Source organism: Camponotus vicinus, unplaced genomic scaffold (genome assembly GCF_025532165.1).
Source record: "Camponotus vicinus isolate PSW18456_S1 unplaced genomic scaffold, iyCamVici1.0 SCAF_8, whole genome shotgun sequence".
In the NCBI taxonomy this organism is placed as follows: domain Eukaryota; kingdom Metazoa; phylum Arthropoda; class Insecta; order Hymenoptera; family Formicidae; genus Camponotus; species Camponotus vicinus.
Genome location: NW_028141980.1, coordinates 4,602,393 through 4,618,946, shown reverse-complemented (window position 1 = coordinate 4,618,946; position 16,554 = coordinate 4,602,393). Strand labels below are relative to the sequence as shown.

Sequence of the window (16,554 nt, the reverse complement as noted above, 5' to 3'; positions counted from 1 at the left end):
GCTCCTTACAAATACGGACGAGGAGTGCCAACGAGAAGAAAAAAAAAAACGTCAAAGAGACGCTAAAAATACCGCAGGGCGCAACTACCAACGTACAATTGCTACAACTGGCAAGACGTGTGCGCATTCCATATTTTAGAGGTGTTTTCATGCGCGACTCTTTACCGATCGGTGGTATATATCGAAACGAGAGCGGTATCGTAAATTTGGATAGCGTCGAAGGGACGGATACTCATTGGGTAGCGTATGCAAAGAGGGGAGATCGTGTCGTATATTTCGACAGTTTTGGCAATCTTCGACCACCGAATGAATTGGTGCGATATTTCGGACGAAACGAAACGAAGATACAGTACAATCACACATCTGTTCAAACTTACGATCAGAGCATCTGCAGACAATTGTGCTTGCAGTTTCTTCGAACGGTCGATGCGTGTGAATTTAAAGACTGATATTGCGCTATTTAATTCAGTATTCGTTAAACAGTTTTACCGACATGTCTATGACATTCACGTTGACTGGGAAGAGTAGCGTTCTCGCGGCAAACTTCTTTCCCGCCGTAGATTTGGGCGACGATGCATACGAGCTCGGTCTAACGGATTTTGAGACTTATCACACGATACCGAATGTGAATACCTCGAATAATAAATTTTACTTTGGCAAAGACGACGCGGCAATTACGATTCCCGAGGGATCCTACGAGTTGCGAGATATACATGCATTTTTGAAACATGCAATTTGACGGTAACATCGCGATAAGAAACACATTGACGACGGTGACTATGAAGATGGAGAATATCCGATAGTGCTCCGCGCTAATTACAATACGATGAGGAGCGAGATCAAATGCGCATACAGAATAAACTTTAGCAAGCCCGACAACATTGGATCGTTGCTAGGATTCTCGAATCGTATTCTCGAGCCGCGAAAATGGTACAAATCGAACATGCCGATTAACATTATCAACGTGAATATTATCCGCGTAGAGTGTAACGTGACCGCGGGCGCGTACAACAACGGCAAATTCGTTCATACGATACATGAATTTTCACCGAGGGTACCACCGGGATATAAGATATCGGAAACGCCGGCGCAGATCATTTACCTGCCGATCATCGCGCGGAGCATTACGGATTTAACGTTACGCGTTGTCGACCAGAACGGACGATTGCTCGATTTTCGAGGAGAAGAGATCACCGTAAGATTACACGTACGACGGCTACGGCGATAACATACGTATGCGACGTATGAGATGCTCGTGTTGAACGGATCGAAAGACGTGAGAGATAACGCAATCTTTACAAGGCCAGCTTTACAACAACAACAACGTCGACGTTCGCTAATATCCAATCATCCAAGAAAAAGAAACTCAGCGCATCGAACGTTGCGTTTTTACAATCTTTGGGATTCGCGGTGCGAAACAGCTGAACGATGACCGACATCCTCAACATCGGTGACGCGTCAATCTTCCACGATCGTATCGTTAAGATCGAGACTCACACGTACAACCCGTTCGCCAATACAACGTTCGGATACAGTGACGAGATAAGAATACCCATACAACAACAGGATCTGTATACGTTGCCGTATGAGAATTTCCTATACATCGAGGGAGAACTAACGAAAAACAGACCACCAGCTGACGGAGGAGTTGATGTGGCACTGGGAAATAATTGCGTCGCATTCATGTTCGATGAGATTCGATACGAACTCGATGGCGTTGAGATTGATCGCAATAGAAACGTAGGAATAACTACTACGCTCAAAAACTATGTAACGATATCATCCGATAGAAGCGTTATTATGAGGAACGCCGGCTGGGATGCGACCAATGCGAATGGACACTTCAATTTTTGCGTACCGCTCTACATGTTATTGGGATTTTGCGAGGATTACAAACGCGTGGTGATTAACGCTCGTCACGAATTGATCTTAATACGATCGCGCAACGACAACAATTGTCTGCTTGGAGATTCGACGCTGGAGCCTGCGATCAACATATTCAAGATACAATGGCGAATGCCACAGAGAAAGATAGGGATGTATGTGGGAGGAGATCGGACGTGTCTTTACGCCCATTTGATCAACGAGCGACAGAATCCATCCGTGGCAACGGCATTGATGCATATGTGGAGAGAGCATTCACACATTTTTCAGCCTAACGAATAATTGCTAGAAAACAATATTCGCAGACTAGAAAAATATGTGAGGCGCAAGTGGCTGGATCGGGAATCGAACCCGAGTCTTTCGCTTTCCGGGCAACTGCTCTAGACCACTGAGCTATCCAGACCTCATACCTAATGCTGCTTTTTAACACAGTGACATGCGACTCCAGAGCGATGTTGGTATCTTGCTCGATGGATGCAATGCCGATTGCCATGGAGGATCCTTGAAAAGGTCGCTCGCTGACCAAATAAGTGCCGGTGGAGGTATTCGCGTACATGCTGGCTTCCGACTGGCCTTCCGTATAAAACGGCACCGACGAGCACAACGCCGTAGAGTGACCACATCCCCCAAGATCCCTCTAGAATATACTAAAATCCCCACTGTACCAAATAGCAGTGGCGGATGGACCCTAAGATAGGGCCGGGGCAGGCCTCCAGAGTGCTGTTGAGCGAGATCGAAAAACTGTCGATGCTGCGTGCTCTGGAAAGCGGACGATATCTCAGCATGGGTTTTCGCTCGTGGGATCTGTACGAGTATCCGCTATTGCAGCGTACAACCAAATATTCGTGGGCCATTAAGACCGCGACTCAGCTGGAGAAACCACGCTACGTTGTCTTCGTTCTGCAAACAGGTCGGAAGAATGTTATATCTGAGGATACGAGTCGATTCGACGACTGCAAATTGATCAACGTGAAACTCTATCTGAACTCGGAATGTTATCCGTACGACGATATGAACCTGGATTTCGATAAAAACAGATGGTCCATTCTGTACGACACGTACACGCGCTTCTGCAAGAATTATTACGGATACGAGTATCTCGAGCCGAGTCTCACCGTCTCGATGTTTCTACGTAACGGTCCGTTCGTGATTATCGATTGTTCTCGACAAAACGAATCGGTCAAGAGCGCAACCGTGGATGTGAGATTGGAATTCGAGTGTAAGGAGAACGTGCCGACGAATACCACTGCGTACTGTCTCATCATACACGATCGCGTGATCCAGTACAATCCGTTGACCAACGTTGTACGCAAAATCACCTAAGTGTTCGCGACACAAGAGAGAGAGGGAAAGAGGAGCAGGATATATAAATCAAAGTGTTGCGAGGCGTTGGTTTTAGAGTATCGTCATTCCTCGCGACGAGAGAGATCTCGTCATGTCCGTACCAACGTTTGTGGATCTGCAAGGATTTATTGTCGGGAGAAATTTTGTCGTGAAGGAAGCGGCAATCCTGAGAAAGGGATATGTTCTCTCGCATTACTTTTTCGCAAGTCCCGTACCGTGGAGAGTGCTTACAAAATCTGAGCGATGTCAAGTCTCATGACTGATTAGAAATCATCACGGATTACAATGGGAAGACGGAAACGTTCCGTATGGCTTGGCTCAGCGTGTAATTACAACAGCTGTCGTTGGTACGATACACGAAGAAGAAGAAGAAGAAGAAGAAGAAGAATCGTCGTGTACGTTAAAGGACTTGAAAAGCGAGAATGGCTGACCGATATACTAGACGATGCGGGAAACGGCTATATCATTGAAACCTTGGATGCAGATTACGAAGATACTGATTCTCTAAATAAATTAGATATTACCAATAGTATGCGATGTGGAAAACATGTTAAGAATTGCGCATTACAAAATGTATTCAAAATATTTAACTGGTGGTCGCAACGCCAGAAAGAATTGCAAGAAAAATAAAATATGTAAACATTAATATGTGTTATCTCTTATTTCCCCACCCTAATCCTTTCCTTGCGTTTCTAAGAATTCTTTTGTCCGAGCGCCGTCTCCCCCTTCTCCTAAATTTCAGAGCGTTAGAAGCATTGATCCCCCACCACATTATACTTTTGGAAGATGAGCGTCACGTATACTCGGTTAATTCCTGTACGATCAGTGTCGCGTTAACCGTTCACTTGGTGGTTCACTTTTCATAACCCCCCCAGAGAAATGTACTACGTTGAAATGTACTACGTTGAAAGAAGCAGCAGCAGCGGCGGCATCGGAAGACACGTGAATAATTACGTGCCGAGTCGTGATAAGACTCCATTGTTTGAGAAGAAATGTGACGAGTAAGTTTCGTTTAACTTCTTTCTATTTTTTCTGTTTTTACAAATTTTATTATTATTACTATTATTTAATTTTAATTTTTCCCGTAGCATTTCGTTGGAGCGTCGTGCGGTTCGTATACTAGGTAGACGATACGCATTGACTGCTACGGAATTCAAATTCCTCGAAATTGGTATCAACGTGGGTCCGCCGAGTTACGTGGTGATTGCCATAGGAGATCATCGGGGAAAGGAACTGATATTATCTCTCGAAACGTGGAAGGGACTCTGTGAGCAACGTCATAACATTCTAAATCTCCTTCGGAACGGCTCTCAAGACATCTACAATTTTATAAGTGTTGGACCGCTAACAGTGCGAGTTCATACGATTAACGACGCTAAACTCATAAGTCTCGAATCTTCAGACGTACGCATGATGATGATCGAATCGACGTTACACCGTATGTTCGATCTCGATCAATGTATAGATGTAACTTTTGATCGATTGGTTAGAGTGACCGAGACAGTTGATGTCAAATTTACGCTATTCTCCAATATCGCGTCCACTGTAACGGATCCGAAAGAAGTATCGAATGTAATACGCGCTAGCGACACCTTCAACAAGCATCAACTCGTCGATTGCGAGCTGGCAGCTTTAGCTTTTAATTCTTAATATGTAAGACAAAAATTATATTTGTATACTAAATATAAGCAGAATAAATAGTTATAAGTCTATGTCATGGTGTACTTTCTTTGCGTTTGGCGCGCTCTCCCGTCCCAGCTTTCATGCATAACTCTTTGCGAGAGAGTTATCATGAGAGAGCAAACATTAGAAAAGAAAGAAAGAGACAAGCGCGAAGGAGTGATACGGCGCACGCGAGAGAAGAGATAGCGCGGCGCGGCGAGAGAGAGGCGCACGCGGCGAGAGATACGGCGCGGTGAGAAAGAAGCGCACGCGGCAAGAGCGCGGTGAGAGATATAGCGCAATGAAATTATTTTTGATAATTTAATATAATTTTTCTGTTTAATAGTTTTTTATAGTTTAGTAATAAATGGAGCAAAGGAAAGAGAGAGGAATTTTGAAAATAAATAAGATTTTTTATATTAATACTTTTTTAATAAAAATAAAATGTGTATTATACAATGTGTGTGTGTGTGTGTGTGTGTGTGTGTGTGTGTAAAAGATAATGTAAGAAAAATTTAAAAGAATTTAAAATATAAAAACATAAATGAATAGGAGGGCAACGACAACGGCGATGTGGTGGTGTCGATGAGAGGCGATGGTGGGGCGGCTGGGTGGTGGAAGAGAGGTGACGGCGCGGGGTGATGGTCGGTGACTCTTTCTGCACATAAAAAAAATTTATTAATTATTTTAATAATTTGAAAATAAATACCTACACATGCGACCTACCTCCAATTAATGATCAGCATCCGTATTAGAATCAGAATCAGAATCAGAATCATAACCGATGGTATATTCTAAATATAGCAACCAATGGATATGTTGATGGATTCCTTGCATCCTTTTAGAACACGCTTGTCGATTCCCGCCTGGCAAACAGCAATCTTTGCAAATGGCTGCCTCTAATCTATTTCTCTCTGTAATCCGTATATAAGATTGTAGATTGGAGGTTGCGGTTGGAGAATTTCCTACACCAAGTTCGCGATTTCTTAAATATTGCAACACCGAAGACATGTTCATTGATTTTTTTTTAGCTACCATTTTTACAACACTTGCTGAATTTTCACATTCATAAATGTCCACTGTGCCAGCACAATCTTTGAAAGTTTATTGAATGCAAATAGGACACAGACCGCATGAAACTATTTGAGACACTGAGGCTTTGCATTCGCAGCATCTTTCTCCTAATAGGAAAACGTATCGTTGAGTCTCATGTTTACGCACAGCATGAGCACGTGAAAACAAGTCTGCTACTCGTAGAAAACACGCTGTGCAAAATTTTTCACTGTTAAGTGTTTCACTGTTAAGTGTTTCATAATAAAAGGAGATGCAGCACATTTTTTGAATTAAGTCGATATCGCGAATGTCAGCTCGTTTTAACGCTCGCACCTGTATCTCACATAGTTCCTCACTTAGTTCCTCATTGCACTCGCTGTCGTAGCCAAAGTCTTCCAAATGTCCTATCTCATCATCAGATGAGTCTTCAACATCCACAACCTCCACATTTTCAACATCTATTTCGATATTTTCATCATCAGATGAGTCTTCAACGCCCACAACCTCCACATTTTCAACATCTATTTCCATATTTTCATCATCAGATGAGTCTTCAACATCCACAACCTCCACATTTTCATCACTATCTTCGACGATAATAACCTCTTCTTCTATATTCATTTTATGCACTTTACTCTTACGTTCACTGCACGAAAGCTGAAGACTTTTTGACGTGGAGACAGACCCTCTCCATAAGTTTCAGCCCCCATTCCTCTCAAAACTTCCATGAAGTAATATCACAGTAATGAAATCAGGCACTATCTATTTTATATTGTTTATAAATTCCAGCAGCCGAACATCGGCGCTCACCGTAATGTAATATCCATGAAGAAACATGTCCCGACGCGTTAGGGTATGTAATATAATATTACTTATCATTGCGATAAAATTACTTATCATTGCGATAACCGGGCATGTAATATAATATTACTTATACTTGCGATAAAACATCCAATTCTCCTTATACAGGGTGACCCATTTTAACTTAGGCAGCCAAATAACTCGAAAAATAAGCAAGATAGAGAAAAATGTTTTAGACAAAAGTTGTATGGTTTCGAGGGGGCCATAAGATGGTATCATTGGTTTGACCTTGAAGAGTCATTTGAAGGTCACGTGAAGGTCACTTCAATTTTTTTAAATGGAACATCCTATATATTTTTGTACATTCTTGTAGCTCATCTCGAGAGCTTTCCAAAACACTATAATTAAGTACATTTTCGTTAAGTACTTTTTGAGTTATGAGGCTTGAAATAATTTCTTAATTTTACATAAACCGTAAAATATCTTGTAAAATATTCATTTTTCGATTACCTTACCTTAATAGTTTTATGTACAAAATAATGAGAGGAATCAATTGGTGTAAAGAAAACACATAGTTGTTTCGAAGAAAAAATATGTAATTTGCAATTAACAATTCCATATTTTTTCTTAAAAACAACTATGTGTTTTCTTTACATCAATTGATTCCTCTCATTATTTTGTACATAAAAGTATTAAGGTAAGATAATCGAAAAATGAATATTTTACAAGATATTTTACGGTTTATGTAAAATTAAGAAATTATTTCAAGCATCATAACTCAAAAAGTACTTAACGGAAAGGTACTTAATTATAGTGTTTTGGAAAGCTCTCGAAATAAGCTACAAGAATGTACAAAAATATATAGGGTATTCCATTTAAAAAAATTGAAGTGACCTTCACGTGACCTTCAAATGACTCTTCAAGGTCAAACCAATGATAACATCTTATGGCCCCCTCGAAACCATACAACTTTTGTCTAAAACATTTTTCTCTATCTTGCTTATTTTTCGAGTTATTTGGCTGCCTAAGTTAAAATGGGTCACCCTGTATATATTTCATCTAGTCCTTTCTTATCTTTGAAACAAAGGCGCGAAGCAGCCGAACATCGGCGCTGATACGCGTTGCATTCCTTCCGAGAAAAAATCGTGGAAGATGATTCTGGGGGTCGCCATTTGTTTGCGAAAACATGTCCCGACGCGTTAGGGTATGTAATATAATATTACTTATCATTGCGATAAAATTACTTATCATTGCGATAACCGGGTATGTAATATAATATTACTTATACTTGCGATAACCGGGTAATATAATATTACTTATCATTGCGATAACCGGGCATGTAATATAATATTACTTATCATTGCGATAAAATTACTTATCATTGCGATAACCGGGTATGTAATATAATATTACTTGCGATTTGGGGTGAGGGGGTGAGGGGGTGAGGGGGTGGGGTACCGCGAGAGCTGTTACTTATATTGGGGTGAGGGGGGTGAGGGGTGTACCGGGGAGGTCCCTCTCCCCCGGGCGCGACGTCATTACCCCTCCCCCCGGTTCCCCTCGCCCCTCACTCCCCCCTGAGATCACCGAGTTAGAACCCGCCTTGTATACCTACTCATAATAATATTTAATAATAATAATATAAAATATAAAAAATAAAAAAATATATATATACAGGGTGAGCCATTTTAATTAACGCACGCAATTATTTCGGAAACAAAGCATTTTAGAGAAAAATGTTTCAGACAAAAGTTTTATGGTTTCGAGGGGGCCATAAGATGGTATCATTGGTTTGACACTGAAGAGTCATTTGAAGGTCACATGAAGGTCACCTTCAATTTCTTAAATGGAACCTACTATTTGTCATTGCATATTCTTGTAGCTTATCTCGAGAGCTTTCCAAAACACTATAATCAAGTACCTTTTCGTTAAGTATTTTTTGAGTTATGAGGCTTGAAATAATTTCTTAATTTTACATAAACCGTAAAATATCTTGTAAAATATTCATTTTTCGATTATCTTACCTTAATACTTTTACGTACAAAATAATGAGAGGAATCAACTGGTGTAAAAAAAACACATAGTTGTTTTGAAGAAAAAATATGTAATTTGCAATTAACAATTCCATATTTTTTCTTAAAAACAACTATGTGTTTTCTTTACACCAATTGATTCCTCTCATTATTTTGTACATAAAAGTATTAAGGTAAGATAATCGAAAAATGAATATTTTACAAGATATTTTACGGTTTATGTAAAATTAAGAAATTATTTCAAGCCTCATAACTCAAAAAGTACTTAACGAAAAGGTACTTAATTATAGTGTTTTGGAAAGCTATCGAGATAAGCTACAAGAATATGCAATGACAAATAGTAGGTTCCATTTAAGAAATTGAAGGTGACCTTCATGTGACCTTCAAATAACTCTTCAAGGTCAAATCAATGGTACCATCTTATGGCCCCCTCGAAACCAAACAACGTTTGTCTGAAACATTTTTCTCTCCCGGGCTTGGTTTTCGAGTTATTCTCCATTAAAGGTTAAAATGGTCCACCCTGTATATGGGGAGGGGGCGATGCGCCGGGCTAAGGGGGAGGCCGCTCCTGGAATAGAAAAAGAGACATTTCATTAGTTTTTAATAATTTATTGTAAGATACTTTTCATGTAATATAAATTGAAAGTTACTTACAATTTATATTTCTTGAAAGAAGAGTTCGTTACGCGTCGTCGAATTCTCGCTCTGAGTAGGCAGCATATAATATGGTTCCAGCAACTCCTCTCGTTGCTCTTCTATACTAGGAGGTTCAGATGGTAAAAAATGTATCTTCCATATTTCCATACGGTCAGTATTATGTACTATGACGGACATATTATCTACATCATATCCTTGCTTCTTGAGGGTACGGAACGTATGACAGTATTCCGGGTAACAATCCTTACAGTCTAGGACAGGTCTTATCACCGTACTTCCGTGCCGCAGTGACAGCACCTAAACGACGTAAACGGTCCCTCGAAGAACCCGTGGAAATAATTATACTGTAATGCATAATTTCGATAAAATCCGTACCGACAATCCTTGCAGTAGTGTCGGTTTCGACGTAGGTAGGACTCGGTCCAGAAACATTTTGCAATGTGTATTCTCGGGAGATCGGAGTGAAAGCGAGGATCGGACCTCGGTTTGTATGGTTTAGGAATACACATAATTTTGTCTCTTCTTTTCCTAATTATTGTAAATAAATGTACTGTCAATATAATTCTTTCACAAAATATATGGAATAGAGTAAAAGAAAGTGTAATAAACAAACAGCTCACTTTTCTTCCTCGCACACTCTCCACAACTTTGTGACAAGCACAGAACAACGAAAGAAATAATATTCTAATGTCGCAGACTCCTCTTCATTATATATCTTTTAATATCTTTTGTCTCATTCCAACTAGAGCATCACGTCTCATCTACCTCAGCATTTCTCTACATCTTTAGCGGAGCGTGTTGAGAAAAGTATAACTATTCTTATTCATATGGAAGGAAAGAATTAAAATCATAGATGGAATAAAAATAATTATTTATTGCACACATCGTAAAGAATATCATTTACAGCACATGTTAATAATTCACAATCGATTAATGATTCGCTGTTAAAGACATCACTCTCGCGTATCGTTTTTACAGCATCGCATACAGTAGTAATATTGTTACGTTGTAATACAGTTTCAAATTGTTTAAATTTTTCATTCACGAGATACGTATTCTCGCATAACCAATTGTGCATATGATCGATACAATTTTCAAAATTAAATAAATATAATAATGTTTGTGGTTTCATGTACAAAGAATTTTCGCATAATGTAAGTTTTACAATTTTCAATTGATACATTTCGATCGATAAATCTCCAATCCTTAATGGGAGAGCAGTCGATTGTAGAAATTGTTCAACGTCTGCTTGCTTCTGCATCAACAAATTCCACGTTGAAAAAGGCAACACTATTTGATTGCCTCGATTATCGCCGAGAATCAGTTCCACGTACGATACAGCTCCAACGCTTATTCCAATGTCCAAATACTTGTACGACGTTGGGGTTAGAGCGTATCTTCTTCCAAGTATACGAGTCGCACAACGAGGCTGAATGCTATAAAATATATAAATTAGATCAATATTTAAAAAATTAATAAATAAAATTTTTAAACAATCGAAACTTACGTGTCGCATTTTTGCTTTTTACACGGTGGAGTTTCACCGTTTCGATTCGGAATGTTAAAATTCATGTGGATTTCTTCAGTGAACCTTTCACACGCGTGATTGATGTAATACTGATCGTATTAGAATTAATATCAATTCAAATAGTATCGCAAATTGCAATGTAGAGGGGATTATTGCTGACACGACATTTTAATTTCCTCTAAAATTTTGTCGCGCCGATGTACGGCTGCGATGATCATCCCCAGAATAAAGAATTAGCTGAATTCGCTAAAATCGAGCGCCGATGTACGGCTGCACCTGATGCAATCACGTCAAATTTTTCAAATGTACGTGACAAAACGCAAAATTTTCAAGGTTAAATTGCGCATCGGAACAAAGATTTAGCTGAATGCGTTAAAATCAAGCGCCGATGTACGGCTGCTCCTGATGCAACCACGTTAGATTTTTCAAATGTACGTGACAAAACGCGAAATTATCAAGGTTAAATTGCACACGCTATTCCGGGGAATGTTTAAAATGAAATCATTCTAGAATGTTCGATGATATGCAGGAGACAGTATATAAATAAAGGAGACAGTATATGATAAAGAGGCACACCCTGCCAGTATTTTCGCTAAAGTACATCCGGAACTATCATTGGGAAGCGCTTTTCGCAAGTCTGATACAATATGAAGGAACAAAATTTGCGAGAGCAATCTACATTGATTGATTCGCTGGAAGACTACATTGTGTGGGAGCAACGATGCGACCAATACATCGAGTCGTTGGAAGAGCAAAGTCGCATCAAGCGACCGCGATTATCAATCGGAAATCGACAATCGCTGATTGCTCGGATCGCGCGCCTCGAAGGGTTGAAAAATTCGGTACGTGGACGTTTCGTACACGCGGGTGCCGAATGTAGCGGGCGTGAAAATGGACTTGTGTGGCGTGAGATTGATACGGCGTTCGAGAGTCGCGTATCGACTGGTGCGGTGATAAACTATAATCACATCGAACCTCGCCAATTTCTCGATGACGCCAAAGACATTGTGATAGAGCATGTGCAGGACGTTATGAAAAAACATTATAATGTGAAAGTGAACACTATATTTAACGGTGAATTCGTGGCTGGAGATAAACGCGCTAACAAAAGTATCAATACGAGAAACTATGAACTCTTTCGCACATCCGATTTACGCGAGTGATACGAACGACGCGTTATCGAACCCACCCTAGCGTCTCTGGAAGAGTTTCAGGAACGCGATAGCGGGTGGGCTTTGTCGCGAATACTAAATTTAACTGTAAATGTGCAAGACGATACACGCGTTCGCGATCATTGCCATCTGACCGGACGGTACAAAGGTCCAGCACACTCAAATTGCAATTTAAATTATAAAGAATCTTTTTGTATTCCCATAGTTTTTCACAATTTATCCGGTTACGATTCACACTTTATTATCGAGGAAATAGCTACAGCATTCGAAGGGAAAATCGAGTTACTTCCGATAACAAAAGAGAAATATATTTCGTTTACTAAAAATGTTTGTATGGAAGAAGAATCAAAAACTCATGTAAAATTACGTTTCATCGATTCATACAAATTTCTCGCATCGAGTCTCGATAAATTGGCATCATTTTTGGACAAAGACAAACTTAAAATTTTAAAATCAGAATTTCAAAATTTATCAACAGAAAATTTCAATTTATTAACGCGAAAAGGTGTATTTCCATACGAATACATCGATTCCGTTGACAAGTTGCAAGATACGTGTTTACCACCGCGCGAATCGTTTTACAGTTCCTTGACCGGTGACACTGTATCCGAGAGCGATTACGCGCACGCCGAGAACATCTGGACGCGATTCTCCATTCAAACGCTAGGCGAATATAGCGATTTATATCTTAAAATTGATGTCTTGTTATTAGCCGACATTTTTGAAAACTTTCGAGATAAATCTATCAAAAGTTACGGACTCGACCCCGCATATTACTATACTCTCCCCGGATACACGTGGGACGCCATGTTGAAGCATACCAAGATCACGTTCGAGCTGCTTACTGACATCGACATGGTTATGTTCATCGAACGTGGTATACACGGCGGTCTGAGTCAATGTTCGGGTAGATACGCTCGCGCTAATAACAAATACATGGAGTCGTACGATCCATCGAAACCATCATCGTACTTGATGTACTTTGATGTAAATAATTTGTACGGATGGGCAATGTGTCAACCGTTGCCTTATGCCGATTTTCAATGGGTCGATGACGTGACCAATTTTAACGTATCATCCATCGCGCTAGATTCGCCTACAGGCTATGTCCTCGAAGTGGACCTCGAGTACTCGCAACATCTTCACGATGTGCACACTGACCTACCGTTTTGCCCGACACGCGACAAACCACCTGGCAAGCGGGAATTCAAACTGCTTGCAACGCTATACGATAAGAAGCGTTACGTGATACACTACCGCAACCTGCAGCAGTGTATGCGTCACGGTCTTCGCGTTACAAAAATACATCGAATTTTACAGTTTTCTCAATCTCCATGGCTTCGAAATTACATAGAACTAAATACACATTTCAGAACATTGGCTAAAAATGATTTCGAAAAAAATTTATATAAATTAATGAACAATGCGGTGTTTGGTAAAACGATGGAAAATGTGCGCAATCGTGTCGATGTTAAATTATTAACAAAGTGGGATGGTCGGTACGGTGCAGAGGCAATGATCGCGAAACCAAATTTCCACAGCAGAAGCGTTTTTTCAGAAAACTTAATCGCTGTGGAATTGCGTAAACTCGAGGTGAAATTCTACAAACCGATTTACGTGGGTATGTGCATACTCGACATATCCAAGACATGTTTGTACGAATTTCATCACGAGTATATGACGCCAATGTATCGCGACAAATGCCGGGTAATGTACACCGATACAGATAGTCTCATATATCACATTGAGTGCGCGGATGTGTATGAGAATATGAAGCGCGACGTCAACAGATTCGACACGAGCGATTATGCGGTGGATAATGTGTACGGTATACCGCTTGTAAATAAAAAGGTACCGGGTCTAATGAAGGACGAAAACAACGGTACCATAATGACCGAATTCGTCGGGCTCAGAGCAAAGATGTACGCGTTACGAGTGAATGGGAAAAAGAACACAAAGAAAGTTAAAGGTGTCAAGAGTAACGTTGTCGCGAGAACGATAACGTTTGACGATTACACGCGGTGTTTAAACGAAGAAATTGAAATGACGCGTCAGCAGTCGTGTATACGATCTAAACTGCACCAAGTTTACACGATCTGCGAGACGAAAATTGCTCTGAGTCCGTACGACGATAAGCGGTATATCGTACCCGAAACCACCGATACGTTACCGTGGGGACATTATAGAATATCATTGTAAATAAATGTATATTTTATTTATTATTAATTATATATTTTGTACATAACCATGTATATATTTTTATATTTTATACATTTTATATATTTTTATATTTTAATAAATTTTATATTTTTTATACACATATTTTATATATTTTAATAAATATTTATAATACATTATTTTTATGTATCCAAGAGTTGTATAATTTATCCATTCCCAACCATTTCACGTATACGTCATCACCCTTTTCCCGCAAAATTTTTTCCACGAGATATACGTCGGGATTAGCGACGCGTTGTAGTTCGTATTCGTAGAATCCTCCAGTAACGGGATTTCCACGCGAATCTTCGAGTATGAATGTCGCGGGATTAGTTTTCTGCACCTCGACAATCTTAAAAACTTCGGTCGTCCAATTAGGTGTGAAACCTTTTTCAAAGATGGTCTTGTATTTGCTCACGCGTACCGAATCGCCTACTTTAAATTTTGTCGGAGCCGCAATTTTTACGTTACTATACACCGTATTTAAAAGTTTTTCAGCAATCGCTGGAGTCGGCAGGTCTCATACCGATGGTGCGATGTTTTCGCGTATTGTACTCTGCAACGAGTCGAGATAGCTCGTCGATCCATTTGTAATTTCCGTTGAGCGTAAACATTTTACACATATTGTTTTTCAAAGTACGGTTGAATCGTTCCACGACCAAGGCTTTCATAACGGAATACGTCGAGTAATGATTAATGTTGTGTTTCTTCATGAGTTTCTGCACACTCGCGTTGTAAAATTCTTTTCCTCTGTCGGTTTGAAAATTTTCGGATACCTTTTATCATCTCTAATAATCTTTGCGATCGTTTTAGACATTTCGTTTCCGCTCTTACTCTTGAGCGGTACGGCCCACGCATACTTGCTCAACACATCGATAACTGTGAGTATGTATTTATGATCCTTGTTGAGTCGAGAGTACGAACGCATGTGGACCACGTCCGCCTGCCACAGATCGTCGTATCCGCGTACAATGACGCGTCTTCGTGGAAAATTTCTTCTCGCCGGAGCATGTAGTTCCTCGACTAGTTGTCGCTTTTCGGAGGTGTTTTTCTTCTTTCGCACGTTTGATCGAGACATAATTAATATTGCGATATTAGTATGTCTCGTTTACTGTGTCGAGTCAGATGTTGCATATCTCAGCACATTCTTTATATCGTCCATCATTATTCGTAGCGCCTGCACGTTTGTTTCGAGCGCGATAATTTTTTGCTCAATTTCTCCCTGTCGATCTCTCAAAAGTTTATCCACGTATCGTTTGTTGACGGCGTCAGTATCAGTTTCTGGTTGCGCTACACGTTGAATCTTGCGCGACCTTGCATCAAAGCCGGTAGTAGTCTGGCAGAGAGCGTTATCGCGAACGTAATTTCTCAATAATCCATTCCATTGATAGTACAAATTATTCGACGTTCCGAGTGATAATCCAAATTTATTAATCGACATTTCAGTACTGAGAACTTTGACCGAATGACACGTATCGTCGACGCATAGTTTAATTTATAATAATGCCAGCCTCGCGAAGTTCTTCGATAATTGACAAGATTTCATTGTCGTGAGCATTGTTGCCGGCTCGACGCGAGGCGTCCAGCAATCGCAAACGATCTACCAATTCGTTGGGATCGTTCCAATGCACGTAATCGATCATGTTGTCGCTTAGCGTCATGGTGCGCGGCGCGTCTATACCTCTTCCCACCTTTCTATCGGGGAATAATGGTGCAATTATATATTTGTACTTGTATCCTTTATTACTTTTAATAGGATTATTAACTTTGTTGTCACGTTTATGCGCATTTGTTGCTTTAATATACTTTGATATTTATACAAATCGTCTTGAGTGTATTTTTTATGATTGGGAATATTTTTAAAAATCAAATCGTAGATACCTTCGGTTCCCGTATATTTTATTCCATCGATAATTATATTATCTTCCATGTCTACATCGAAACGTTTATCACCGAGCATCATTCCTTCGCTGGTAAATTTAACACCGTAGACGTAATCCATACTCTTATTTTTATCAACACTCATGATAGCTCCTATATATTTTTGCGCTAGTGGACCAAAATGATCTCGGAATGTTTTCTGACCTTCGGACGTTTCTATTTCATGTCGGACCGATGTTACAAACGAATCGGGCGTGGTCTCGTAAATTTCTTCGACGGATGGGGATGGCATTGTTTGACGCGGTTGTACTTTTATCGGAGT

The 16,554-nt window shown here is 40.0% G+C and overlaps 2 protein-coding genes across 2 annotated transcripts in view; one reads left to right on the top strand and one right to left on the bottom strand.

Moving 5' to 3' along the window:
• Positions 1-16,554, bottom strand: part of LOC145976321 (odorant receptor 10-like) — a 118,988-nt gene that overhangs the window by 29,954 nt on the left and 72,480 nt on the right. The window lies entirely within an intron of this gene.
• On the top strand, positions 4,108-4,878 carry LOC145975829 (uncharacterized). Its single transcript, XM_083106571.1, has 2 exons — positions 4,108-4,229; positions 4,317-4,878. Exons 1-2 carry the CDS (start codon positions 4,108-4,110, stop codon positions 4,876-4,878), a joined length of 684 nt encoding a protein of 227 aa, XP_082962697.1.

Excerpts from the sequence above, each read along its gene's own strand:
- LOC145975829 (XM_083106571.1), top strand. The coding sequence starts at position 4,108 with ATGTACTACGTTGAAATGTACTACGTTGAAAGAAGCAGCAGCAGCGGC. Across the intron at positions 4,230-4,316 it reads TTTGAGAAGAAATGTGACGA|CATTTCGTTGGAGCGTCGTG; the intron begins GTAAGTTTCGTT and ends TTTTTCCCGTAG.